This window comes from Nuphar pumila, chromosome 17 (assembly GCF_984573655.1).
Source record: "Nuphar pumila chromosome 17, dmNupPumi1.hap1.1, whole genome shotgun sequence".
Taxonomy (NCBI): Eukaryota; Viridiplantae; Streptophyta; class Magnoliopsida; order Nymphaeales; family Nymphaeaceae; genus Nuphar; species Nuphar pumila.
In genome coordinates, this window is record NC_143265.1 from 6,571,824 (window position 1) to 6,599,438 (window position 27,615).

Below are 27,615 nucleotides of genomic sequence, written 5' to 3' on the forward strand. Positions count from 1 at the left end.
TTCCCTCTTTTTTCAAGTTGGGGGGCACACCAAAAAGTTGCTTATGATACCAACTGGGGCTCAGCATGGTTGGTTCAAAACTCAGTGGTGCGTTGAATAATAACTGGTGAGGGTCTGCCTAAACCCAGCTTACCTTTCAAAAAAAAGGTGCTGATAACATCATCCTTGGCAGCCATTCTGGCAGGCGTTGATCTCCATGATGGACGGTAGGGATGTTATAGCATTTCCCCACCGTGATTTGGCAATATCATCTGACCTGCCATCGTGTTTAAGACACTCATATTTTCACTATATTAAACATTTCAAAACACTTAAAACACCATGAGTCTCACAGCTAGCAGGCTACATGGAAAAGATAGAAGGTGGTCAGGTGCAGCAGCACATTTTAATGTGCTGTACTTGATTCAGACTCCTTCCCATGACCTAACCACAAAAAAAAAGAAAAAGAGAAAAAAAAGGTTAAAGTGGTCATAACGGTCAGCAGCCATTATGGAGATGAGATCAAAGGAGCGGCTAAGTAGCCAATCACATGACAGCATTGTATGGGACCCACAGCGGCCCACATGAAATGCTATCATGTGATTGGCTGTGTCTAATAGTCATGGCACTTAGACGGATTCTACCACTGCATAGTCATCAGCAGTGTTGCCAAGGTTCCATTCTCATGGGTGTCACCCCACTGCGTAAGCCAATGAGTGGCATAGGCCCTTGAGGCAGGGGTCCTAGCCTCAGAGTTTTCCGGCACGACCGATATAGATATGGCAGGCTGAGCCAGCACGACCAGGTCTTTGGGTCAGGTGCAGTTTCTTCGGGTAATAATTTTTTTTTTAAAAAAAAGCTGCAGGCTTGTCTTATTTCCTTGCACTCTCAAGTTCATAAATCAGGCCAAGCTTGGCATGACTGTGAGCTTGAGCACGTCTAAAAATGGTTCAACCTGGTTTGCAAATGCCACACGCACACACGTGTGTGTGTGTATGTGTGTGTGTGTGTGTGTGAGAGAGAGAGAGAGAGAGAGAGGTTTGCAATCCTTCACCAAAAGAGTTTTTTGAACGATGAACAACACTGCCTTCTCAAAAAAAAGAAAGAACAAACACTGCCCAAGGATGTCTGAAACGACAAACAATGGAAAAAAGGCATCCCCATGAATGCTGCTGCTCAAGATTAGGTGTTGAAGAGCTAGGCTCAGGCTAAGCCCAATCTTGAGCATGTTCAGAAGCCTGTCAAAACAAGTCTGCACAGATGATCCTCAGCTCAGCTTGTCTTATTACAGCTCTACAAGGATGGATGACTCTGAACTTACCATGACAAAGGGCTCCAAGCCTCTTGTAGATACAATCTTCGTTATCATGCGCATTTCAGGTAGCAGGAAAGAGTAGTCACTTCTGAAAATTTAAGCAGCATAGAATTGAGGAAGAACAACTTCCACACTCCCAAAAGGAGAGATCACGAAACGCGCAGACACAGGGTAAGACCATCACCAATGCAGAGTTGTGACATCTCCACTCTGTGATCCAAAGCCAATGATTTATTGAATGCCATAATGCACTCTCGCACACGATGGAAGAACTCAGGCATACCCTCGTAACTGCATTCTGATTCAGCTACACTACCATACCATAGCGTGTTATCATAAGCAATCAGGCCACCAACCTTCACCAATTTCATTATACGCTCATGGTAATTGATGTAATTCTCTTTATCTGCATCAACAAACACAAAATCGAAAGAGCCCACTTCCTGGTCCTGCAATACAGTTTCCATGCCAAATGAACAAGGACTTTGGAGTGGACATAAGCTGGATGTGGGCAATGCCTGACTGGTCTGGATCCTGTCAAATAAGATCTGGAACCAGGTATGCAAGCCCTTTTACAGTCATAAGAAGACAAAATGATATCATGCATGTAACATCTGTACCTCTTCCAGCATCTTATCAAGAACAGGGAGGGCCTCAGCCTGAACAAAGTTGATCTTGTGCTCCACCCCAGCCTCTTTAATGTATGGTAACCCTATGTCATAAGCTTCGCTATCTGGATCAATTGCAATTATCTGCAAAACCATACTTATGATACAAAGTTTGATGGAAGAATAAGGTTAAGTGAACAACTGGGACTTAGCCTTATCTCAATCCATGCTGTAGCACCCTAGTTGTCCAATTCACAGGTATATGAATGTGGCTATTTCCCAGTTTCTACCTTGCCATCTTCTGGCAATGCAAGAGCGGTAACAAGAAGCGAGTAGCCTGTAAACACCCCAATCTCCATTGTCTTCTTTGCCTTCATGAGCTTCAGAACTGTAGTCAACAGCTGCCCTTCCTCTGGTGGTACACCATGTGCAGAACTTGACCATCAAAGAAGAAAAAAATATAAAATTACATTCCCATCAAAATATGCAACCGATTCACCTCATGAAGGAATCATCCATGATTCTTAGATATGATTGCCACCTGTTGGATCCTTGATGGTTGATTCAGTAGTTTTCAGCTTAAAAATTTTCCAGGGAAAAACCATTATCACGAGGTGTAATTTCATCATTTTATCCATCTAAATGAGAAAGGAACCTTAAATATCATGAATGGATAAAGAGAGAGAGGCAACATCAGTGAACATGAAGTATCAGTTTTCAATACAAAAGATTGATTTCCTGGCAAATTCAGGAGAGTCGGCCAATCCTGGTTCCCTTCCCACTGTAGCTAATCATGATTGATTTCCAGGACAAAGAGGAGAAAAGGAAGACTCACCTTGGGTGCATCTTTGAAGCTTCTCTTAATTTCTTCAGAAACTTACTCTCACGAGGATAAACATTTGTCTCCAATATATACTACACAAGAGTACAACAGAATTTAAGAACATGGTAGAAAAATAGTTCCATTATTTAAAATAATTCTCCTCTTTGACACGATTTTCATGAAAGGTAATTTTTCCTTGTTTGTTCCCATTATTTATGAAAGCATTTTTGACATTATCAAGAAGCAAAATTTGAACTCATTTTGTGTCTCTCCTTTTATTTACCTCACTTCTAGTTTTAAAATTCTACCATGTATCTTGTTCTCTTTCTTAAAATGTTGAAAATGAAATTCAAAGATAAAACAAATGCAAACAAAATATGATACTATTGTCAAGAGAATCTCTGAGAGTAACCACTAGAGGCAATCCTGTATAAATCATTAAGTTTAGGTTTTGAAATAACTGAAAGTTTAGAACTGGGATACTAATAAGTAGAAAGAATTTATATTAGGTTTCAATGTAACTGAAAATTTATTATCTGGTATACTACGAAGTAGAAAGAATTTATAAAAACCCAGTACCAGAAGGCATCTGTCTTCATGTTTGACATAAAAGGACTTGCAAAAGTGATGTATCGCATTAAATTAATTCCAGAAGCGGAACTACATTTGTCAAACTTACTTGCAGAAAATAGAGTTTATATATGTTTCAAATTATATGTAGAAATGGATTTCTCCCATCTGCGTCATGGTTACTTCAATAGTGGAATTTGCAGTCATTTCTTCCTAAGCTTGTCCTGCATAAATAGACAGAACCATTCTCTCTTTCTTTAAATATGTATTTTTTAAGCCCCATAATGATAGATTTGAAAATTCCTCGCCCCTTTACACGTAGCAAGCAAAGGATAGGATCCTTTGGTAGAAGGGAGCTTCCATACTTGATTTGCTTTGAGATTAGCTTCTAAGTGGCCATTCCCTGCACGTCCACCTCTGTAGCACAAAAAGCTGGTCTTTGCTTTAGGTTGCTGGATATCACTGTTGAATGCTTGACTATACGCTTGGTTTTTATAAAATATTATGTTGGGTTTTTTCTTTTACATGCACACTGCTCCTTAATTTTCTGATAAATTTTCCTGTTACCACCTGTTCTGCTTATGTTTGGTTGATTTGGGTGAACTCAGGTGAAAACATTGTCAACCAAACTATGTGTTGGAAGAGTGTGGAGCTTAATATAAATTCATAATTTTTACAGCATTCTTTTAGGATAGTTTTGTAATTTTACCCTAGACTTTTTGCTATATTCAACAAAACTAGTAGACTCCTTGTAAAACTCATACACTCCTATTTAAAGGAGAAAATCCGGCTCTTGTATTGCATCTCAATCAATAAAGAAGAAGGCTCAGTGCAGTCATGGATGTAGGCAACTCTTGCCGAACCACGTAAAATCTTTGTTCTTTGTGTGTGGCTGTTTCTTCGATCCATCTTCAGTTTGAAGAGTCGTTCCCTAACACTATGATCCTTATTTTAGATGAGCCTGATCTTGGTTTTATCCAAGAAAAGAACTGCAAACAGCCCATTGCACCAACAAAAGAATCTTAGTTTGAAAACTTTCATTTTGCAATGGTTTGAGCAAGAAGGGATTCATTGTGCAACAAAACAGTTGATAGAATTTGTTCCATCCTCCATAATGTTATTTGTTTACCATCCAAACTGTATTTTAAAAATGAATACACTTCATACTGGAAGCAATTATATGTATGATTTTTCACTTAATTATCCTGGAAAGTGTCCACTAAATGCATCAAGAGCTGGATCCTAGTTCTTTTTCCCATTAAAATCCTCCAAGAGACAATCTCATTTAAATTAGTCCACATAAACAGCAGAAAATGAAGAAACCAAAAGCAACTTTACCTCTTGAAGGGCCTCACTTTGCAAAAGAGTCTTCTTGGGTGCTGGTGGTCCTGAATTGACTTTAAAATCTGGAAAAGAAAAGAAGTATAACAAAATCAAACTTTAGTAAAAAAATGTTGTTTCATATATTTGTGTTTGTGTCCATGGGTTGTACCGAATAATAACTATCTCAAAACTGCAAGTGTAAGTGCTGTTTTTTGCATAGCCCCACCATGCTTCCTAATTTGGAAAAAGTATAAATTTCAAATGAATTGAACTTCGCATAATTTTTTTTTATAGGCATTCAATTTTATGTTAAGATCCAGATCGAGAGTATGTACAGGATTCAGACCCAAGTCATCCAAAACTGTATCTCCTGTTAAAATGTAAAGTGTAATGTAACACACACACACACACACACACACACACATATATATATATATATATATATATATATATATATATATATATATAATTATTATAATTATTATTTTTATTTAAATTATTTTTTCCTTCTTTTTATATCTAGTTCACATTGAACTAGATATGTAACTTAGTCAAGTTCTATTTAGAACTTGACTAAGGGTCTAGCCAACGACTTTTTTGGGAGAGCTCAAACCTCTCTCCTAACCTCATTCTCTTTGTATAAATAGGAGTGAACCCCTCCATTGTACATACTTTAATGTTTCTTAAGCATTTTCATTATTAATAAAGATTTATTATTTCTTTGTTGTGTTCTTCCTTTTATACCCTTTTATGGGTTTGCTTGAAGTTGAAAAAGGTACAAAGGACCCCGATCCCATGTAAAGATTATGTACCGTCTGGGTACTGGGTTTGTACCCAAGCCATGTAAATGTAGTCTTGTATTTACTAATCGGGTCTGGATACACTAGACCCGGATCCATTTCCCTGTAATGCAAAATATAGATATATTGTTTAGGTCACGATTTCTTTTTAGAAATCGTGACAGCCGCAGTCGACCTTTGGATACCCCTTCTCGTCTCTCTCTCTCTCCCTCTTTTTCTCTGTTTTCTCTTTCTCAATGCAGGTACAGATGAAAATCTAACATGGTATCAGTGCATAGATCCATCTAGAGGCAAAAATTCTGGCACGTGACAACGATCAGGAATTTGAGGTTTTTGTTTCTCTCTCTCTTTTTGTTCTCCTTCGTCCCTTTTTCTGTCCCTCTCTCTGAAACTTCCTGTGTACTCACACCTCACGTGAGTTTTACCTTTGTGAATCTGTGATTCACGTGAACCCAGATCGTGGATTGATAGCATTTCACGTGAACTGGTTCACGTGAAGCATCAATTTTTTCCCAGATCATGGATTGACAGCATTTCACGTGAACTTGTGAACTGATTCACGTGAAACATCAAATTTATCTTTATTAATTATTTGATTCTCTTTTATTCTACCTTCTCCAAAGTTTATCTCTGCATATTCGAATGCTATAGTGTTTCCCTTGATTCCTTGTGTTTTGATGTGCATTCTAATCCTTGATTATTCTTTACTGTACCAGTCAAAAAAAAAGGAAAGGAATACTTAACGTGTGAATTTTTTATTTATTTATCACGTAAGCCTCCTTTTTGGTGCATAGAAAAGTTTCAGTTCCTTCATTCTCTGAATTTAACAGTCTGTGATCCTCTGACAGTCGCAAAAAAGGGGGGGTTGGACGAGGGTTGAACATTTCTGTTGATTCTTATTCTCTATGGATCCCTATCACTCTCAATCAAATCTTTCTTCAAGTTTTCTCAACCAGCTTGTTTACGAGAAGTTGAATACCTCAAATTTCTTGATCTGGAAGAGGCAAATTATTCCTTTCATAAGGAGTCAAGGTCTCTTAGGTCACCTGGATGGAACCACTCCAGTTCCACCAGAATTTATTCCGAGAGAAGAAAAAGATGATCAAGGGGCGAGTTCAATCGTGTATGTCAAAAATGTTGAATTTTTCAATTGAGAAAGAAAAGACCAATCAGTTGTTGCATACATCACATCAACCCTGTCTCAAGAGATTCTTCTTGCCATTCCTGACAATTGTACAGCTCTACAACTCTGGGAACGACTGGTTCAGACGTATTCGCAGGTTTATCAAGCAAAAGTAGTTTTTCTAAAAAGAGAATTTCAGTTATTAAGAAAAGATTCCATGACCATCATGGAATATTTGAACAAGATAAAGGGCATCATAGATCAGCTTGCAGTTATAGGGTGTGCCGTTAGAGACAATGACATGGTGCAACAAACCTTGAGTGGATTGGGATCTGACTACAATATGATAGTCACTTCACTATTGTGCCTCCCTGTTCTTCCTACCTTTGATGAGCTACGAGCCAAATTGATCCAGTACGAAATGACTCTGAAGGGATTCTCTGAAGAAACTCATAATCATCCAAATTCTCAAGAAGTTTTTGCTACAAGAGTGACTAGTTGAGTGGACACATATTCTTGAGAATAGCCTTTGGCGACTAGTTGAGCTTTAAATCGTTCAAGAGTGCCATCACTCTTAGTTTTAACTTTGTATACCCATCCACATCCTATGAGCTTTTTTCCAGGTGGAATATCTTGAATAGTCCACGTGTTTGCCTTTTTCAAGGCATTTAACTCGGTTGTCATAGCTTTGACCCATTCTGAATGTTCTTTTGTTGTATTATAGTTTGAAGGTTCTATATAGGAGTGTAATAGGGAAATATATGCATGATGTTTTGGTGAAAAAGATTCATAGGATACAAATTTTCAGGCACCTTTGACACCCTAGATGATTTTCTGGTTTCTATTTGATACTGTGCTTTAATATATTTTTCTAGAGCACAAGGTTGCTCTAGATTTCCTCGCCTGAAGTATTGAATGTAGTCTGGATGAGATGTTTCAACGTTTATTATACTATTTTGATCTTCTTGATCAACTTCTTTTTCATTAATTTCTGGAACTAAGTCCAACAAGGAGTATTCATCAACCTCTCTAGGGTTTTTAGTTTCAAAAAAACTTTCATTTTCTAAAAAAGATACATTTCGTGGCACATATAACTTCCTAGTTTTGAGATCAAGGCATCTATAGCCGTTTTGATTGCTTGCATAACCAAGGAATGGCCCGGGGGGAAAGCTTGTCATTTTTGTTGGAGAAAGCAAAACATTTGCAACCAAATACTCTTAATCGCGAATAATCTGGAATTTTTTTGAAAAGTTTTTCAACAGGTGATACATTTTTTAACAAAGACGATGGCATTTTATTAATGAGATATACTGTGATTAGAGTAGCTTTGGCCCAAAAAAAATTTGGAACTTGATGAATAATGAGCAGAGTTCTTGTTGTTTTTATAATGTGTCTATGTTTTCGTTCTGCTAAACCATTCTGTTGTGGGGTACATGGGCATGACTTTTGACGTAAAATACCATGTAGATTTAAGTAATCGCTAAATTCTTTTGATAAATACATCGTAGATCTGCGAGAACTGAGGAGAAAGTACTACTCAGTAAGTGGTCTCCCCAACTCGTCCAAGAACCTTAAAGGGTTCGACATACCAAGTACTCAGCTTTCCCTTCTTCTCGAACTGAAAGACACTCTTCGTAGGAGAAATTCGTATGAACATATAATCGCCAACCTCAAAACTGAGCTCTCTACGCCACTGATCAGCATAGCTCTTCTGTCGGCTCTGTGCTGCAACCAATCTCTGCTGGATTAAATGCATCTGGTCTGCGTAATGCTGAATGATATCTGCAGACTCTCTAACTCCAACCTCATACTAGCACATCGGTGATCGGCATGGTCGGCCATACAGAGCTTCGTACAGAGCCATACCAATACTGGCATGGAAAATGTTGTTGTACGAAAACTCTGTAAGCTTCACATGCTTGGCCCAATCTCTCACCCAATCCAAAGCGCACACTCTCAACATATCCTAAGGGTCCTTATCGTACACTCTGACTGTCCGTCTGTTTATGAATGGAACATCGTGTTGAACTTCAACGTAGTGTCAAGGGCCTTCTACAACTGACACCAAAATCGAGACATGAAACAAGGGTCTCGATCTGACACGATCGATCATGGCACCCCGTGAAGTCGAACCACCTCATCCACATAAAGATCAGCCAAACTTTCCAAGCTCTAACTAATCTTGATCGGTAGAAAGTGAATGTTCTTCATCAAACGATCCACTATCACCCAAATGGCATCGCGCTGCCATCGGGTCTTCGGCAACCCTACGATGAAATCCATAGAGATATCATCCCACTTCCACTCTGGGATATTGAGTTGCTGCAGAAGTTCGTCAGGTCTCTGGTGTTCGATCTTTGCCTGCTGACAGGTGAGACACCGGGACACGAACTCAGTGACATCATGTTTCATCCCGTTCCACCAATAAGTCCTTTGAAGAACTTTGAACATCTTAGTGGAACTAGGGTGAACGAAATATCTAGTCCTGTGGGCCTCACTTATTAGCTCCTCCCGCAACGCCTTCGGAACCCATTATGTGTCTCCGAACATGATGGTCCCGTCCTCCACTTGACGGAACTGCGCCTTTGGCTTCTGGGCACTCACGCATAACTTTTCAAAAACTAGATCGGCTGACTGAAGCTCCTCGGTCCGATTTATAATCTCCGGTCACACCTGTGATCGTTGTAAAAATTTTCTCTTTCTTCTTCCTTTTGAGGAGAAAAAAAGAAGAGAAACTCTTTGCAAGGTCTCACTTGATCTTTTTGAAAGAAAGATAAATTTTGAAATAACTCGCCTCCGTTTTGAAATTTTGCGAGAAAATGGAAAGACGGGATTCGCTCGTCGGTACGAGGTTCAACCCTTCCTGGCGCCTTTACCAGAGGTAATTGAACTCATGGTTGCCAGTTGAGGAAGCGGGAGCGGGAAGCGATACGGGAAGCGGGAGCGGGAAGCGAGGCACTTTCAAAATTTTAGGAAGCGGGGAAGCGTGGGACCACTTAGGACCGATTCGGGAAGCGTCTCGGAAGCGACCTAGGAAGCGTCTCGGAAGCGAGGGGGAAGCGAAAAAAATAAAAATAAAAAACAAAAAATACAAAAAATTTGGAAAAAACAGGGGAAGCGTGATGGGAAGCGTGCTTCCCATTAAAGGGAAGCGTATCCCCCATTAAAGGAAAACGCGTCCCCCATTAAAGAGAAGTGCACTTCCCAAAAAAGGGGGACGCTTCCCCCCACGCTTCGGAAGCGCGACGTTTCGCGCTTCCCCTTTTAGCTAGGCGCTTCCGGTAACCCTGATTGAACCAATGATCGAATCAATGTCTTTTGCTTTGCCTAAATCTGTCTAAGTGATTATTCTGAAATCCTAGATGCACATGGAATCATACTTGTGCTGTAATGTATGCATTTTGAAAATATTTCAGAAATTTGGATTTTCCAAATGATTTTAAAATAGGTTTGAAAATATCCTTGAAGAAATGGTTCAGAAATTGAACTTGTTTTGGAAAATTTGAACATTGAATCCAAGTTTGAAGTGGATTTGAGATTGAAAATGAAGTTGGGAATTCGAAATTTTGAAGTTTGAAATTGATGAATTAGAGTTTTGAAATTTAAGTTCACTTCTGAAATGGAACTTGAAATTGAATCAAAATTTGAAATTGAGACTTTGAATTGATTTTGAAATTTGATTTGATGTTTGAAATCGGAATTGAAATTTGAATTAGAAATTCAAAGTGAATTCCAATATTAAATTGAGAATTGGAATAAAATTCAGAATTTGAAATTGAGTTTGTAATGAAAATAGAATTCCAAATTTGGAATTTTGAAAAGAAATAAAGAATTTGAACTTAACATTTGAATTTAAAATAAAATTCAAAGTTAAAATGTGAAGTTCAGAAATAAGGATTGAAAATTGGAATTTGAAATAAGATTTAAAACTGAGTAGAATAAAAGGCAAATCTGAATTTGTGAAAATAACTTTGAATTTAGAAGTGAAAACTTTATTTCAAAATCACTTGGAATTTTGAAAATAACCTGAAAGAATTTGAAAAGGATGGCAAATCATGATGCAACTCTACCTTAAATGATGAATGCATTAAAAGAATTTGTTTAAAAGTTGGAATTTAAAAGCAAATTTCATTCTTTAATAAAATTGAAATAATATTAAATTTTAATATATTCATGTCTATGGTCACAAATATATTTTAATTTAATGTTCATTTAAATTCCAAGAAAGAATAAAATATTTTTTTTTGCTTTTATAGAATTAAAGCAAGATTAGATTTTCATATATTCATGACTATGGTCACAAATATATATCGATTTGATCTTTACTTTGAATTCTGATAAAAGAAGAAAAAAAACATTTTTGAAAATATGATGATTTTCAGAAAGAACTTAAAGTGGAGGTCCAGTTTTATTCTATAAAAGATAAAAAAATTTAAGTATTCGCATTTTGACTATAGCCATAAATGCAAATCATTTACTTAGGGTTATTTACCTTTTATTAGAATGGTGCACGTGCTATTCGTGTCATACCATAGTGCTTTTTGAAGAATAAAATAAAATGAAAGACCACAAGCAATTATGAGAACTATATGCTCATACATTCTATTCTAAACAGAAAAGTAGAAATTCTCATTAATATGAATTTATTACAATCTTGAATTGAATATTAAAAACTCCCTAATCTAGAAAAGAAAATCAGGATCGCACATGCTTCCTTGCAAATACAAAATAGCACAAGGCAACAGAAATGCAAAATATAAAAGGAAACTGAAAATGCTATGTTAAAACTAACATATATATGATTATGCTTGTACTATAATGGAAATTTGCATGCATATATGAAGATGCAATGTCTAAGCTAAATGAAGAAATGCATATGCATTTGCCTAAGTACAATGCTTATGTTCATGAAGAAATGCATATGCATTTGCCTAAGTGCAATGCTTATGTTCATGAAGAAATGCATATGCATTTGCCTAAGTGCAATGCCTATGCTTATGAAGAAATGCATATGCATTTGCCTAAGTGCAATGCTTATACTAATAAAGAAATGCATATGCATATACCTAAGTACAATGCTTATGAAGAAATGCATATGCATTTGCCTAAGTGCAATTCTTATGCTTATGAAGAAATGCATATGCATTTGCCTAAGTGCAATGCTTATGCTAACGAAGAAATGCAAATGCATTTGCCTAAGTGCAATGCTTATGCTTATGCTTATGAAGAAATGTATAGAGATATATTTGAATGGAAATGCATACGCTATATTATGGTGCTACAACAAATATAAAATTCAAACCAGAGATTAGAAATATCAATGAAGATGACACAGAAAATGAAGTGATGATAATGCAAATTCAGCAAATGAGAGTGTGACAGATGAAAAGAAAGAAAAAATACAAATCACAATTGTAGATCAAGGCAACATCGGTGATAACCAGTATTACTATTTGATGTTACAGCGTGGTCCATGGATGAATGATAACACACACGCTACTTGCATTCCATTTACTTCTTTTCTTATAAAACGAAGTAAGCCTCTTTCTCATTCACAACCCAATAACAAATTCAAATGCCCTATGATACCATAGCTGAGAATGTATGGTTTATCTTTCTCTTAATAAACAAGAGTTCTAGATCAACCATCAGTCATTACACATTAATCATAAAGGAATTGAAAAGAAGACATTATTATCTTCATTGTATATCTGACCCGATCCATTAGTATAATGGATCGGGTCCAGATCCAGTTCATGTATTGTAAATTATCATTTTGTAAAAGGGTATTTTCGTACCCTAATGTTTATACTTTATTTTAAATAGAATGAGAGGGCAGTCACGATGGACGGAACCCTCCTTTCATCTGGAATTTCTCTCTCCCTCTCTTCTCTTCTCTCACTGTAGATTAGGCTTTCATTCTTTTATGGTATCAGAGCAGGGCGTGGATCTGCGTGAATCTGCGTGAAGAAAGCACAGCGTGCATCTGCGTGAGTCTGTGTGAAGAGAACCCAGCGTGGATCTGCATCAGCGTGGATCTGCATCAGCTATCTGCGTGAATCTGGGTGTGAATACCCAGCGTGAATAGCGTGGATCTGCATCAGCGTGGATCTGCATCAGCTATCTGCGTGAATCTGGGTGTGAATACCCAGCGTGAATACCCAGTGGAGAATGTCTGGTCGTGAATCAGCGTGATTCTGGAAGTTTCATCAGTATATCAGCCGTGAATCTGCGTGATTCTGGAACCTTCATCTGTGTGTTTCTGTCAACAAAATCTGTGTCTAATAAAATCAGGTTCCCTCTTTCCTTTGTGAAAATTCGATCATCTCTCTATCCGCAATTAATTTCTGCTAATCATTGCCAATCTACCTCTCTTGATCTGTGATTTCCTCCTGCTGTTTTTCTTGTTGATTTTCCCTGCATTGAATATGTGTTTTCTTGCTACCTGCTAATCCCTGTCAATCTGTAATTTTCTTTCTTCTACTTTGTATCTTTTGTTGATTCTAAAGAGAACTGTCTGCTAGTAGCCATCTGTCTTTCTTAATCTGAAGAAGTTAGTCGAGTTCTTTGTTTTACCTAAGTGTCAGTTCAATCATATTCATCAAATGGAATTTACTCACGGGCAATCATGCTTGTCCTCAAGTTTTCTTGGTCAACTAGTTTCTGAAAAATTGAATAACTGCAATTTCTTAACCTGGAAAAGACAGATTATTCCGTTTATAAAGAGTCAGGATCTCTCTGGTCACTTAGATGGATCGGTCCCACCGCCTCCAGAATTCCTTTCGCAAGAAAAGGCGGACGATAAAGGAGAACAATCTGTTGTTCTTCACAGGAATCCAGAATATGTTGCTTTGATGAAGAGAGATCAATCGCTAGTGGCATACATCACTTCAACTCTTTCACAGGAGGTCCTTATTGCTCTTCCTGATGATTGTTCGGCAAAGGAACTGTGGGATATGTTAGTTCAAACATATTTCCAAATTTCTGAGGCAAGAATCATGTTTCTTAAGCGAGAATTTCAAATGCTGAAGAAAGATTCCATGTCTATTATGGAATACCTGAATAAAATGAAAGGCATCACAGATCAGTTGGCGGTTGTTGGGTGTCTTGTCAGTGAAAAAGATAAAGTACAACAAACCTTGAGTGGATTGGGGCCAGACTATCATGTTATGACGACAACCTTACTATGTCTACCAGAACTTCCAAAGTTTGAAGATCTTCGTGCAAAATTATTGCAATATGAGATGAATCTGAAAGGTTCCTCTGAAACCTCCCATGGGAATTCCGGGACACAAGATGTACTGGCTATGGGAATGAGTTATGGTCGAGGTAGAGGAAGTTCCTTTCGAGGAAAAGGAGGTCAAGGGAGAAATAACTATGGAGGTCGTGGCATTCTTTCAACACCCAATGTCCAGGGACAACGACCCATTCCCACCTGTTTCCTATGCAACAAGAAAGGGCACATTAAAGCGAATTGTTGGTTTAATCCCCAAAACAAAGGGAAAGCTCCACAAGCAGAGACTAAAAGGGATGGAGAAGTAAAAGAGTTACTGTTGGCAGCTTTGGCAGGATTAAATATGAAGCAAAATGACAAAGGAATTTGGTATGTCGACTCTGGAGCAGCTACTCATGTTACAGGTGATGAAGGTAAGCTCTTGACTCTTACACCTTATGTTGGAAAGAATAGCATAGTCACAGGAGATGGATCCCATCATGCCATCTCACACACTGGAAATGCCATTATACACATGTCAAAATCCTCTCTTAAACTTCCAAGTGTCATCCATGCTCCTAATATTCAAAAGAACATTGTTTCTGTCTCAAAACTTGTTGATGATGCTAATGCTTCAATCGAATTTACTCCCTCTTCTGTTTATGTCAAGGATCTTCGCACGAGGAGGATATTCGCTGAAGGACAACGATGGGGCAACATGTACATCTTCCAAGAAGATCCTTCCTTCATTCATTCCAACTATTCATCCTTGAAGCCTCACCAACGTCAATTCTTTGATTCTGATTTTATATTTAATGTTTCTGAAAGTAATAAGCCAAGACTTTGGCATAGTCGTCTTGGCCATTGTGGTCGTCATTTCATTGAAAAACTTGTCATGAATAATCTTATTCCTAAGTCCAGTCTGAGTTCAGAAGTCGTTGATACAAAATGTTCTAGCTGTCATCTATGTAAGAGTCATGTTTTACCTTTTGCTTCCATTAATAAAAGAGCTTCAAGGCCATTTGAGGTCATTTGTTCAGATGTCTGGGGTCCTGCTCCAATTACTTCTTTTTCTGGCAGTAAATACTATCTTATTTTCATTGATAGTTACTCACGTTACACTTGGATATTCTTTATGAAGCACAAATCAGAAGTTTTTGGATTGTTCCAGAAATTTCACTCTTTTGTTCAAAATCATTTCTCTATCAACATTCTTAATTTCCAGTGTGATGGAGGAGGTGAATTCTCCTCGAGTGAATTTGTTAATTTTCTTCAACATAATGGGATAAAGAGAAGAGTGTCTTGTCCTCATACACCTCAACAAAATGGGATTGCTGAGAGGAAGCATCGACATATTGTTGAGACTGCGATGAGCATGATGCACGGGAGCAATCTCCCATTATCATTATGGACTGAGGCTTTCCACTCCACAGTTCATGTGATAAATCGCTTGCCCATGAATATCTTAGAAAATAAGTCACCATACTTCTCGCTTTTTGGCATACAACCTGATTATCATGAATTACGTGTGTTTGGGTCCGTTTGTTATGTGCACATTGATAGCTCTCTCAGGCACAAGTTCCAAGATAAGGCTTTGAAATGCAGGTTTATAGGATATGCAGAAGATTACAAAGGGTACATGTGCTATGATCCCCTGAGTAAGCGTGTCAAAATATCAAGGAATGTTATTTTCGATGAAATGAACTTTGCTGATCAGGATACTAATTCAACTATGGTAGATACTGATAACTCAAGCTCCAGCATTGAGGTATACTATCCATGGTTAAATTCAGAACTCTTCTCCAACGGTATAGTAGACTGTCCAGAAAATTACAGTCAAAATGAGCCACATGAGGATTCAGCCAATGAGACTCAAACGAAGGAAACTGTTACATATGACTTGGAGCCAACAAGGTATAAGGGAATGGTGTACACTCGGCGAGAGAAAGAGCCCTCATTCATTCCTTGTACGAACACGGATCCATCTGGATCATCCGTTTCGCAGCCAATGGATATCAGAAGATCTTCACGGATTCGACATCCGCTTGACAGGTGGGTAAGTTATAAAAAAATTTCAATGGATTTTCAGTTATTCTTGACATCCATAAGTAAAGAGGATGAGCCTCTTATGTTCTATCAAGCTGCGAGCTCTAGAAGATGGGTAGAAGCAATGAATGAAGAAATGGAGGCCTTACATGAATGTGGCACATGGGAGATTGTGCCTAGACCACTGAACAGAAATGTCGTTGGGTCAAAATGGGTGTACAAGATAAAATATAAACCAAATGGGAGCATCGAAAGGTACAAGGCTCGACTTGTAGCCAAGGGATTCACACAAGAGGAAGGTCAAGACTTTGATGAAACTTTTAGTCCTGTTGTTAAGATGGGGACTATTCGTATTGTGTTGAGTCTAGCCATTAAACATGGATGGACATTGAGTCAGCTGGATGTAAAAAATGCTTTTCTGCACGGGGATTTAAAAGAAGAGGTCTACATGGAACAACCCACTGGGTATGCAGAACGAGACGTCAAAAAATATGTATGCAAATTAAAGAGAGCACTCTATGGTTTGAAACAAGCTTCTCGTTCCTGGTTCGACAGTTTTTCTCTAGAAATACAACGACATGGCTTTTCTAGGTCTCTTCTGGATTACTCATTATTCATTCACAATGAACAAGGAGTTACTACTCTTCTGTTGATATATGTAGATGATATCATCATCACAAGGAATTGTAAAAGCCACATTGAGCAGGTGAAGAAGTTATTAAATCAGAGATTTAAGATGAAAGATTTGGGAGAGCTGCGATATTTTCTTGGGGTAGAAGTTGATAACAAGAATGATACACTTACCCTTACTCAACACAAATATACGCTGGACATTCTCGGCAGAGCAGGCATGACAGATTGTAAGCCGTTAACAACTCCAAGTGTCATTCATCAGAAATTGAGTTCGCAAGAAGGGGATATATATGGAGATCCCACTAAGTATCGCAGTTTAGTTGGCATGTTGCAATACCTGACTTTTACTAGACCTGACATAGTATATTCGGTTAATCAGGTATCCCAGTTTATGCATGAACCTCGTGTGTCACATATGGAGGCAGTCAAACGTATACTTCGCTACCTAAAGGGTACAGTGGGTGATGGGCTGGTATACAAAGGCAAGGAAGAATTAGATCCAGGTGGGGGCCATGAGATTATTACTTATGCTGATGCTGATTGGGCGGGGGATCCAGACGAACGACGATCAGTATCCGGTTATTGCAGCTTCATTGGGCCAAACTTGGTATCCTGGAGCAGTAGAAAACAAAAGGCGGTTGCTAGATCAAGCACTGAGGCCGAATACAGATCGATGGCCACTGCTACGGCCGAGGGTACATGGATAAGACATCTTCTGACTGAAATGGGAGAGCCGATTGCTCGATCACTATTGCTGTGTGACAATCAAAGTGCCATCAACATGTCATTCAATCCCATTCACCATAGTCGAGCGAAGCACATTGAAATAGATCAACATTTTATTAGGAAAAAGGTTGAAGACAAAGAGATTGAGCCCATGTATGTGTCAACAAAAGAACAAGTTGCTGATATCCTCACTAAAGGGTTAACAAAGGATAGATTTTGGTTTTTGAAGAACAAGTTGTTCATGGTCCAACACCATGCACAACTTGAGGGAGGCTGAAAAGAAGATATTATTATCTTCATTGTATGGATCGGGTCCAGATCCAGTTCATGTATTGTAAATTATCATTTTGTAAAAGGGTATTTTCGTACCCTAATGTTTATACTTTATTTTAAATAGAATGAGAGGGCAGTCACGATGGACGGAACCCTCCTTTCATCTGGAATTTCTCTCTCCCTCTCTTCTCTTCTCTCACTGTAGATTAGGGTTTCATTCTTTTAGGAATGACATCGAGAAGCATGAATAACAAACACCATCAAAAGCAACAGTACGCCATTAAATTGTGGGAATCCATGAATGCTAATAACACATCCTCCCCCTCGCCCACTCCCATCTTTCTATTTACTTATCAACACAAGAAGGATATGCTCTCTGACTATGTTTACAATATCCTACATGTTCATGCATGGGGGACCATGAGGTCCCTAAGCTTTTCAGAGGCGGTCTTCTTGAACAAAGCTCTATAATAGGAAAACAATATTTTTACTCAGCAGGCTTCCTCCACTATCTTGGAAACTATCAATTTTTCAATAGCATCCAAAAATTAAGCCCAGCTATACTGCGTGATAATATACCAGTTAAGTGTGGTCAACTTTAAAATTATGTAATCCTAAACCAAACCTAAATGAATAGACCTGAACCAAGCTAAACATGTAAAGAACTAAAAATACCACAACTTGTATTCTCGTAAATTCATCTGCTCTACAAAAGCATCAGGGCCTAATACAATAAAATTAATCCCTCTAACAACTTTAGAAGCATTCAGGATTCTGAAAAGGATCCACAAACACAAAAGAATCAACAAAGTCTTGTTTTGACCATGAAGGAGACCATCTGTTATCGACTTCTGATTCATGCCCAACATTAAGAAGCACAGGAACATATATGTAAATATAAAACCACCAGGTTTACAGATTGACTTTAAGAAGGAACTTTACAGAGTATAACACATGGTCAGTGCAGTAATCACAGATGTTAGCTTAGCCATGACGATCCAATATTAACAAGCCAAAAACTACCTAACAACAACCATGTCACAATGGCAGATGAATAGTATGTCGTTGCAGGAAATGTACAGGGAATGGCATGAGTGCATATTGGGATTTCTCATATCAATTTGCTTAAAGGACAGCTAACTAGCCAAGTGATTAGCAAGTAATGTCCACAAAAGCAACAATCAGATCCTGCACCCTACCCCTATCAGGCATTTTTTTTTATCTTCTGCAGCACCATATATTGGAGCAAGATGATGATGCAGAGACAATTCAACTACAATGCAGATTCAACAGAAACACTAGACACACAGCAAATGATCGATGCAATTGGCGCAGCAAATGAAAATCAAAATGTAAGTGCCATGAAACTAAACAACTGACATACTGAGAAAATGTAAATGCCCAAAAAAATTCAAATGCTGTGAGCATTAAGTGAAGTGTTATGAAAATGGAATTCATGGCATTTAAAACTGAAGAACCGATTTCACTTTCACAGTGAAATATGATTTTCACGGTGACTCAGCAACAGAAATTTGATTTTTGTGAAGTATACTTTCAGCTGCTGTGACTAAACACAATTCGAAATGAACAGCAGAAATTGAAGTGTAACAGCAGAAATTCGAAAATCACTTCCGTGAGAATGTGAATTATCATGAATTGCAAAATTGAAATGCTGTGACTAAACACAATTGAAATAATGTGCTATTCAACTGCTGAACAGATCCTATGATAAAAATCTCACGGCAAATGCAGAAGAAATATTTCACCGGGAAGTGAATGCTGAAATTGACGGTGAAATCAATTGATTCTTCCAAAACAACCGCAAAAGCATAGCAGTATCAATGGACATCACTGTATTGTATCGGGATTCTGGCAGATGCAACAGAGGAATTCCGGCATGACAGAGTTCACGATTTCATGGTAAGATGCGCAACAGTTTTCCCGATGAATTAGCTATGTGAAATGCTAATGATGCAGATTATGGGATGTGATATTGGATGCTATGAGTTGCTGTTAATGAGATGCAGCGTGGATGATGAGGAGATGAACAGAAAAACAGAGGGGGCGATGAGAAGGTAACGAAGTAGATGTTGTTGCTGCAACCAGAATGGTGTAAATGATGAGATGCAACAGATAAGAATGCAAATGCTAAGCAGAGAAAAGGAAATGACAGATGACATTAGCAGAACGTAATATGCTATGCAAATGATGAGAGAATGCATTGCACAGATGCTGCGGCGCTGAATCAGAACACACAGATGTAAGGATTGTGAGTTGCAATGTATAAAAAAAAATGATGAAACAGGAAGGAATGCGCTGGATCAAAAGCACGGATTCAAACAAAATCGAAACAAGTGCGGCAGGTAGATCAAAACAAAATACAGAAGTAAAAGAAAAGAAAACCATGAAATGAAAATGAACAATCAGAAATGCAATGAATTAGGGAATATCGATGCAGTGTGCTGAAATATGAAGATGTAGAATGGTGCCAATAACAACTACAGATGATGACACGATGTTGTACCTAAATGAAATGCAATGGATGAGTTGCCATGCCCGGTGCAGGTGATATGCTGGTGTAAACAAGCAAAATAGGATGATGCGATGAACTAAAAGATAAGAAGTGATGCCTAGATCATGAAGATGATGATGCATATGCTAAAAACAGGGAATGGAAAGGGAGCACGACATCGTGCGGTGATGATATAGCAGATTCCATAGCAAATCCAGATTAGACGCTGGATTTCATAGTGGATTAACTCTGCCCTTAGATACTAATTACAGACCTTATGCTGTGCTTATGCGAAACAGAAGGAACAAATGCTAATGCTATGCAATGAAAACGATATAAGGTAATGAGATGTTAGTCAATAGCTACTGTAAAGCATGCTGAAACTAGAAAGAAGAAAGAAAAGCAATGCAGTAAACAAATCAATGCATAAAATGAAGCGATGCAACAAATAGCAAATACATTTGAAATGTATTCTGGGAAAAGAAATCAACCGAAACAGAATGAATAAACATTGTCAGAATGAAGAAATTCGAAGTTGCAGAAATAAAAATAAAAGAAGGAAAGAAAGAGAGAGAAGTTCTTACTGTGGATTCAGAAGAAAGGGAGTCTCTGCCTTTGTGTCAACGTTGGGTCGACCTCCTTCACTGGTGAGGGAAGAAGAGGGAACGAGAGATAGAGACGAGGAGAAGGAAGAGGGAGAGCTCGTTGTGAAGACTCGATGCCTCCCCCCTACCCTTCGATGGTGATTATAAAACGGATGGCAATTACAATTTTTTTCAAAACAATCTATTAAACTTTTAAAAATTTTCAAAGAGGGGGTTTTATTTACCAAGATTTTCAAAACCCTAAAGGTTATTTTTTTGAAATTCCGCCCCTCTTCATATGATTTCTGAAAGAAAACCTAAAATGTAAAGAAAATACGAGGAACTTAAAAGATGGGATCCAGACAAAAAATTTAAGAAAGATATTGAATTTGAAAATTTGAGAATTTTACAAAAGGAGAGTTTTTGAAATAACAGAGTTAATTTTAAAAATTGGATTTTCAAAATAGATCTGAATCTGAGATTTTTGAGTAAATATCGAGTTTGGATCTCGAACTGAGGAAAAATGAAAAGAGTGGATCCAAATGGAGATTGGACCTGGACGAAATATCTGAGCCATATAGAGAATTGATTTTGGATTTTAGATTTTGAATTGAAAATAGGAGAATCGGGCTCAGAATTGGATTTGGATAACTAATCTGGATCCGAGATTAGGTCAAATATAGAAAATGAGATTGGACTTCGGACCTTCAACCAGAAAGTGAATTCGAGAAATGATTAGAAATTGACCCAATTGCTCAGAAGGTGGGTGCTAGGGGCAAAAAGGGAAATTTTTAAGATTTTGAAAAATTTGGGGTGTTTACAGCACCTGCATCCCAACACAAAGGATGTGTCTTGACTCATCCGCGAACGGCCTAGCAACCCTTGCCCATTTATCACTGCCTTCGGGCCTATAGAGTACAGCGCGTCGCTCAATAGAGAACCCCCCAACTAAAATATCTAAAATTATAAATAAATAAAAAAATCTTTATTGATGAAGCAACAGCCAACAAGAAATAAAAAATCTCAAATAAATACTGAAAAAATATGAGATTAACATGTAAAAATAACATTAATGCAACAACTTGATCTATGTAAGTATCTAAGAAATAAAACATCAGCATTCATTAAATAAAAAATTAACATTAACAACGAAATGCATATTAGCATTAACAATATCATGTCATAATTAGAAAATGCATATTAGCATTAACAACCAAATGTTAATATATATATATATATATATTAGAAAATGCATGTTTTCATTTCCATATATATATATATATATATATATATATATATAGGGTTGTGACTGCATGTAATTGCATGACTTGATTTTGCTACTAAAAGGGTTTAACGTCACATTCTAGAAGAGATTATTGCTCCTACGAAATTGAATACATTGAACAAGTTGACAAAGTGATATTAATTTTCTGTGAAACGAAGCAACTAATCTCAATGACTTCATTAACGTGGTTGCTTTGAGTGTCTATTAGACTGCAAATTGGTGAACCTATTACTAAGGGTGTTAATGGATTGGGTATGACCCGATCCTGACACATATTGGATCTTATAGGGCCAGGGTTTGGTTGCAAAGAAGGGATTCTGATTAATTATTCAGGTTGGACCCACGAGGTTTGATTATCATATGGGTTGGGTATGGTTTATAAAATTTTATACCAAACCAGGTCTGACCGGAATTCCGGTTAAGATTCTCAAATTTTCAATGTAAAATAATTAAAAATATTATTTTGCCAGGTATGGACTGGGTCTAGTTTATGTAATTTTTATCAGATCTGGGTGTAGTTTTTCTTATAAAAATCCAGTTAAACCTGAATCTTGATCTGATACCTACATTACTTAGTAGAATTCAGGTTTGGACCCACTCATTTTAACATAGGTCCAACTGATGAGTTGTGGATCCTGATTCAGAGTTTTTGCCCTTGTAGTAGGGGGGGGGGGTCTTAGGGGGACAACGCCGCCCGAAAGAAATTTTTTTTTCTTGGGCTTATGTTTGAGACCCGGTGTCTTATGGATCAGACCCGATTTGTTTAGGTTTAGGGTTGCCGCCCTTGCCTTGTATACATTTTTTCTTTTCTTTCTCTCTTGTATCTGTCGAGAAAGAGCAATAAAGTTTTTTCTCTAGGCGGTCGTGGTTTTTTACTCCCTCTCGGATTTGAGGGGAGGTTTTTCCACGTAAATCTGTGTTCTTGCTGTGTTTTGTTTCCTTCGGTTGTTTCTTGCTCGTGGTTTTCGTAACACCAACCCATTGACACCCCTACCTGACACTTCATGTGCATTTATCATGCCCTTTTTTTTATATTTACACAGAAACCACCCCTAAGATCAGAGACCTAGTCGTGTTGGCTTTGTTGGATGTACTTACGGTCAGCGGGCTTGAACAGGGTAGTAAATGTCCTTTTTACTAGCAGCTTAGTTAAAATTGCGTAAAAAAAACCCTATTTTTTGGTCAAATGAGGGCTTTGACCCTCATTTGACTAAAAAATTCAAGGCGTGTATGCCTCGGCTTGAGGCGTGCCTCGCCTCGAGGCGTGCGCCTCAAGGCATATGAGGCGTACGCCTCGGGGCTTTTGCGCTTTGTATATGCGCCTCAAGGCATAAATAACACTGGTTGGGACTGAACTATCTCACTTCAGTCCAGCCAACTCAGTCCCCTGCCCAACCAAGCCCACTCAGCTGGGCCCAGCAGACTTGGCAGGCCTGGCAAGCCGGGCCTATCAGCCTGCTGGCTAGCTTGGCCAGCCGAGCCAAACTCGGCTGGTTTGTTGTCCAGACCGCTGGCCCAATTTTTTTTTTATAAACTACACCTAGCCGACTGGCTAGGGTTCTGCTCCAGCCCAGACGACTCAGTCGGTTGGGCCTGGCAGCCACTACACAGGCCCAACCGGGCCTGTGGGCATTCAACCAAGGACTGGCAACCAGCCGAGTGCGGCTGGGCTGCCAGTCAGCTCAGACCATAAAAAAAATTTATATATATATATATATATATTTTACACACCTGCCCAAATACATGCTTCAGTCATGAGTCTTTCAATTGAACATGTAGCTAAGAACAGATTCTAAATCAAGCGTGCATACACATATGCATTCCTTATGCATGTCTGCATATTATACTTAGATGAATTTGTGCATTCAACATATGCATATTATACTTAGATGAATATATGCATGTCTACATGTACAAATTTATATTTAAAAAGATAAAGAGAATCAAGAACCGATCCATAGAAATCAATTTTTTTTATCGAAAGCAAAAACTAAATCATGCTTTTATTACCAATGAAAATTTTGTTTTCGCATATACAGAAATTTACTCTTTTGAAAAGGTGGAGAGGATAAAAAACACACACATGGAAGAGGATCCATGGATCCTCATCCATGTTTTGTAGAGTGAGTATATAGATTCACTCTTTAACCATGGATTCTCACCAAAATATTACATGGAAATCCAATCGGTATTTGTTTTCTCACTTGATTCAAAAGAGGAGACCCATACCTTTTCGTAAATCGAAAGAAAATATGGGTTGATGTGAAGAATGTGGGTGGTTTTGGAGAAGATAGCTTTTTCTCTCCCTCTTCTTCCTCTCTTTTCCTCTTCTCTCTCCTCTTCCTTTCTTTTCTCTCTCTTTTCTCTTTTCTTTCTTTCCTCTTTTTCTTTTTTTTTTGATCTTAAGTAGGCTAAAGTGAGGATGAGCCCCCCCCCCCCTCCCTTTCTAGATGGGCTGGAGAAGGGAGTTTCTTCATTTGAGGACTCTCTCTTTCCCTTTCTAAAATTTTTCAACTCTTTAAAAAATTGACTTTTTCAAAGTTTCCAACTTTTAAAAGTCTCTTCTCTAGCTTTTCTTAAGTATGTTTAAGGACTCCATTTTGAAGTCCTAAACAACCATAAAAATAAAAAATTGGAGTATAATTTATTAATTATTTAGTATTAAATAATTAATAATTATTTAAAAGTTTTCAAAAATAGCCAAATTAACTAGGGAGGCTTTTTAACCTTTAATTAACTCCAATTTAAAGCTCCTAACTGGATTTAAAGCTATAAAATCATTGGGCATGAATTTGGATCTGGATCCAAGATCCAAATCTATTTTCAAAAATCTAAATAAATTTTGGACTGGACCAAATCTAGATTAATATGGGTCTTGGATAGAGTCCAGATCCATATTAATTTGGATCAAATCCATCGAATTTAGTCTGATCCAACTCCGGATCCAAACGGACAAATTGCTTCTTTTTAAAAAGAAAAATGATTTCTGGGTCAACCGAAACTCAAATTTGAAAAAGTAACATATCGTTGCGCTCGGCATTTCGAGACGCATCCAACGACATATTACACGAATATCAAATTCTGAATTTTGCCCAAAAATAACCCAAATTTCGCTCGAATTTAAAAGTCGAAAATTAAACTTTTATCTCACGTTTTAAGTGGCTCGTTTAGACCTGAGTCAAACCCAGATTCAAAAGCATCAGTCTAATATCGAGGTTCAAACAATTTTTCTCTTAGAGTTAGCCAAATTTTCGAAAAATATGAAAATGACTAAATGTGAAAATACGTGAAAATATCGCTGACCCCAATTGTTTTGGGATGAAGGTGTAGTAGTAGTAGTAGTAGTAGTTGTTGTTGTTGTTGTTGTTGTTGTTGTTGTTGTTGTTGTTGTTGTTGTGAAAATACGTGATATTACAAAATACAAGGTCGTAGCAGGAGCGTTTTCATAATTAATATGGCTTAAGCAGTTCTTAAAGGACCTGAGTTTCAAGTGTCTTCAAGTCCCAATACTTTGGTGCGACAATCTAGGAGCTACATATTTAACAGCCAATCATGTCTTTCATGTCAAAACAAAGGACATAGAAATTGGCTTCCACTTTGTCAAGAAAAAGGTGGCCCGCGGTGACGTTGAAGTCGATCTCATCCCATTGGAGAATCAATTAGCAGATATTCTTACAAAAGCCTTGTCTGGCCCAACCCAAAATTTCAGAGACAAGTTGAATCTTAGAGAGATCCGCTTGAGAAGGCGTGCTAAGAAAGATCCAAATCCAGAGTGCATATAGGATCCGGAGCCAGGTCGTCCTGCACAGTATCGCCAGCAGTCTGATCCACATGCTGAAGCAGTATGTGGATTCAAACACTAAAATCAAGAGTCCGAGTCTGCCCTCTCATATGAGTGATTGTTCCAAACAGGAACTCCTCGTAATTAAGGAGACTGAAGTAAAGGAGTCCTGTAAACAAGAATATTATAACAAAGGAGACTTTTGTTGGAATTGGGTCTTCCAAAATAAGAAGAGACCCCCAAAACGTGTATACCTTGGTATTGAGAATACCAAAACAGAGAGAGAGAGGCCCTATAGTGGATTCAGGTCTAGGTAGGTCACGTTTACCGAACCACTCTAAAATTATTTATTGTGTGTGTTTGCGTGAAGACCCAAAACTGTTCAAAGTTTTACATTTTGCATAATTGTGAACAATTAAAACATGTACATACTGTTATTGGCCAAAACAAAAAAAAAGCTACCACAGCATTTGAAATGTCTAATTGGCTATAAAAAACTAGTGACCTTGTTAGCATCCACTATAAGCTGTGGACATGAGCAACACAGCACATGCGTGTACATTTGCACTTAGAGAGAGAGAGAGAGGTCTTGAAATAGTATCCACAAAGTTTTTCCTCGAAAGAACTTTTAATAGATAGCAATTCTTAGGAATATGTTTGAGAAACAGAACATGACCAACTATTTGATTATCAATGAATCAAATCACCAAGCATTTGGCATGCACAATAAAACAAGCAACTAATCATTTCTGGGTTCCCCCTCCCAAAAAACAAAGCACATTCGTGGGGAAAAAGAAGAGGGTAAGGGAGAGCATTTACCAGGAAGATTTGGCCAATTTTCTGCCACCTTCCTTTCCCATCTTGGCAGATCGATCGACAAGCAACGTGTATAAGAAGAAAAGGAGGTTTGTGGGCAACCCTTCGTGGGAATCCATTTCTTGGGCACCCCAGAAACCGTGCTCACAACGCTCATTTTCAGTATACTGGACAGTAGCGATGAACCAATTTAGAAGGTGCTTAACAATCATCTTGGGTTCCATGATGTGGGTGGGCGTGCAAATAGATCGGATACTGTCCGGATTTTGTCAGATCTGGATCCAAATCTGAGATGCATCGAAATCTAAGTCGGGTCAGAATTAAATCTGACGAGGAAAAGTTGAATCTGGATCCAAGATATATGTAATAATACCCCATCCAATAAAAACAAGTTGTTTATATGTAAAATAGGCAACGTGAACATATTTTTTATCTGAATCCAAACTAGATCCTACCTAAAATACTGACCTGAATCCAATCTTAGTTGGAAAAAGTTTCTATTTAGCTGATTTGAATCTGATCTGAATACACGTTTGGATCTTACTTTAAATATACAAATCCTAAAATAATATTTTGAATTAGGAACAGATATCTAACCACATTTGATCTGTTTGGAACTAAGGATGTAAAGGGTTTGGGTGCAACCCGATACCCAACCCGAATCCGAGTTTATTAAGTGGGTTTGGTAGTCACATCTCACTTGGGATCCTTAGAATATAAGGATACAAATATGTCTGATTCTAAACAGCTCAGTACATGGAGAAGTTGAATCCAGTCATATCCAGAACAGCCAAAACCTTTATCTTGGGTTTGACCCACTTGCAACCTTATTAAAATATATTGTGGGCAAGAGAAGCATGTAAACACATGATGCAATGAAAAATAAAAGCACACAAATACACCAATTTACTCAGTTTGGCAAAACCCTCCAACATCCACAGAAAGTATCAGGGAATCTTTATTATGTTGACAAATATAAGAGATTATAGAACACTTGAAAACAATATAGAAGTTGATTACCTTTATTCGATAAAGTTTATACCTTCAACCCGACAAACCGAAACCCTTTGAATGATAGCCATCCTCCTTAAGCCCCGACAAATTGCCCTTTTACACATAAGAACCCTCAAAGTCTCTTTCTCTCAATTCTCATTAAAGATCTAAGATCTGTAAAGTGAGATGTGCACTGTTCTCGTTGAAAATTC

General features: G+C 37.9%; 1 protein-coding gene across 2 annotated transcripts; it reads right to left on the reverse strand.

The window, feature by feature from the left end:
* Positions 1 to 1,164: 1,164 nt before the first annotated feature.
* Positions 1,165 to 26,601, reverse strand: LOC149811475 (putative caffeoyl-CoA O-methyltransferase At1g67980). 2 transcript variants are annotated; one of them, XM_089993711.1, is made up of 6 exons: positions 26,414 to 26,601; positions 4,634 to 4,701; positions 2,738 to 2,817; positions 2,193 to 2,337; positions 1,915 to 2,046; positions 1,165 to 1,743 (listed from the first exon to the last, which is right to left on the reverse strand). In XM_089993711.1, the coding sequence occupies exons 1-6, from the start codon at positions 26,565 to 26,567 to the stop codon at positions 1,444 to 1,446; spliced, it is 879 nt and encodes a 292-aa protein (XP_089849837.1). In that variant the 5' UTR covers positions 26,568 to 26,601; the 3' UTR covers positions 1,165 to 1,443. The 2 variants fall into 2 exon arrangements, with proteins under 2 accessions (XP_089849837.1, XP_089849836.1); XM_089993710.1 differs by having other exon boundaries at positions 1,165 to 1,842.
* Between the last annotated feature and the right edge of the window lie 1,014 nt (positions 26,602 to 27,615).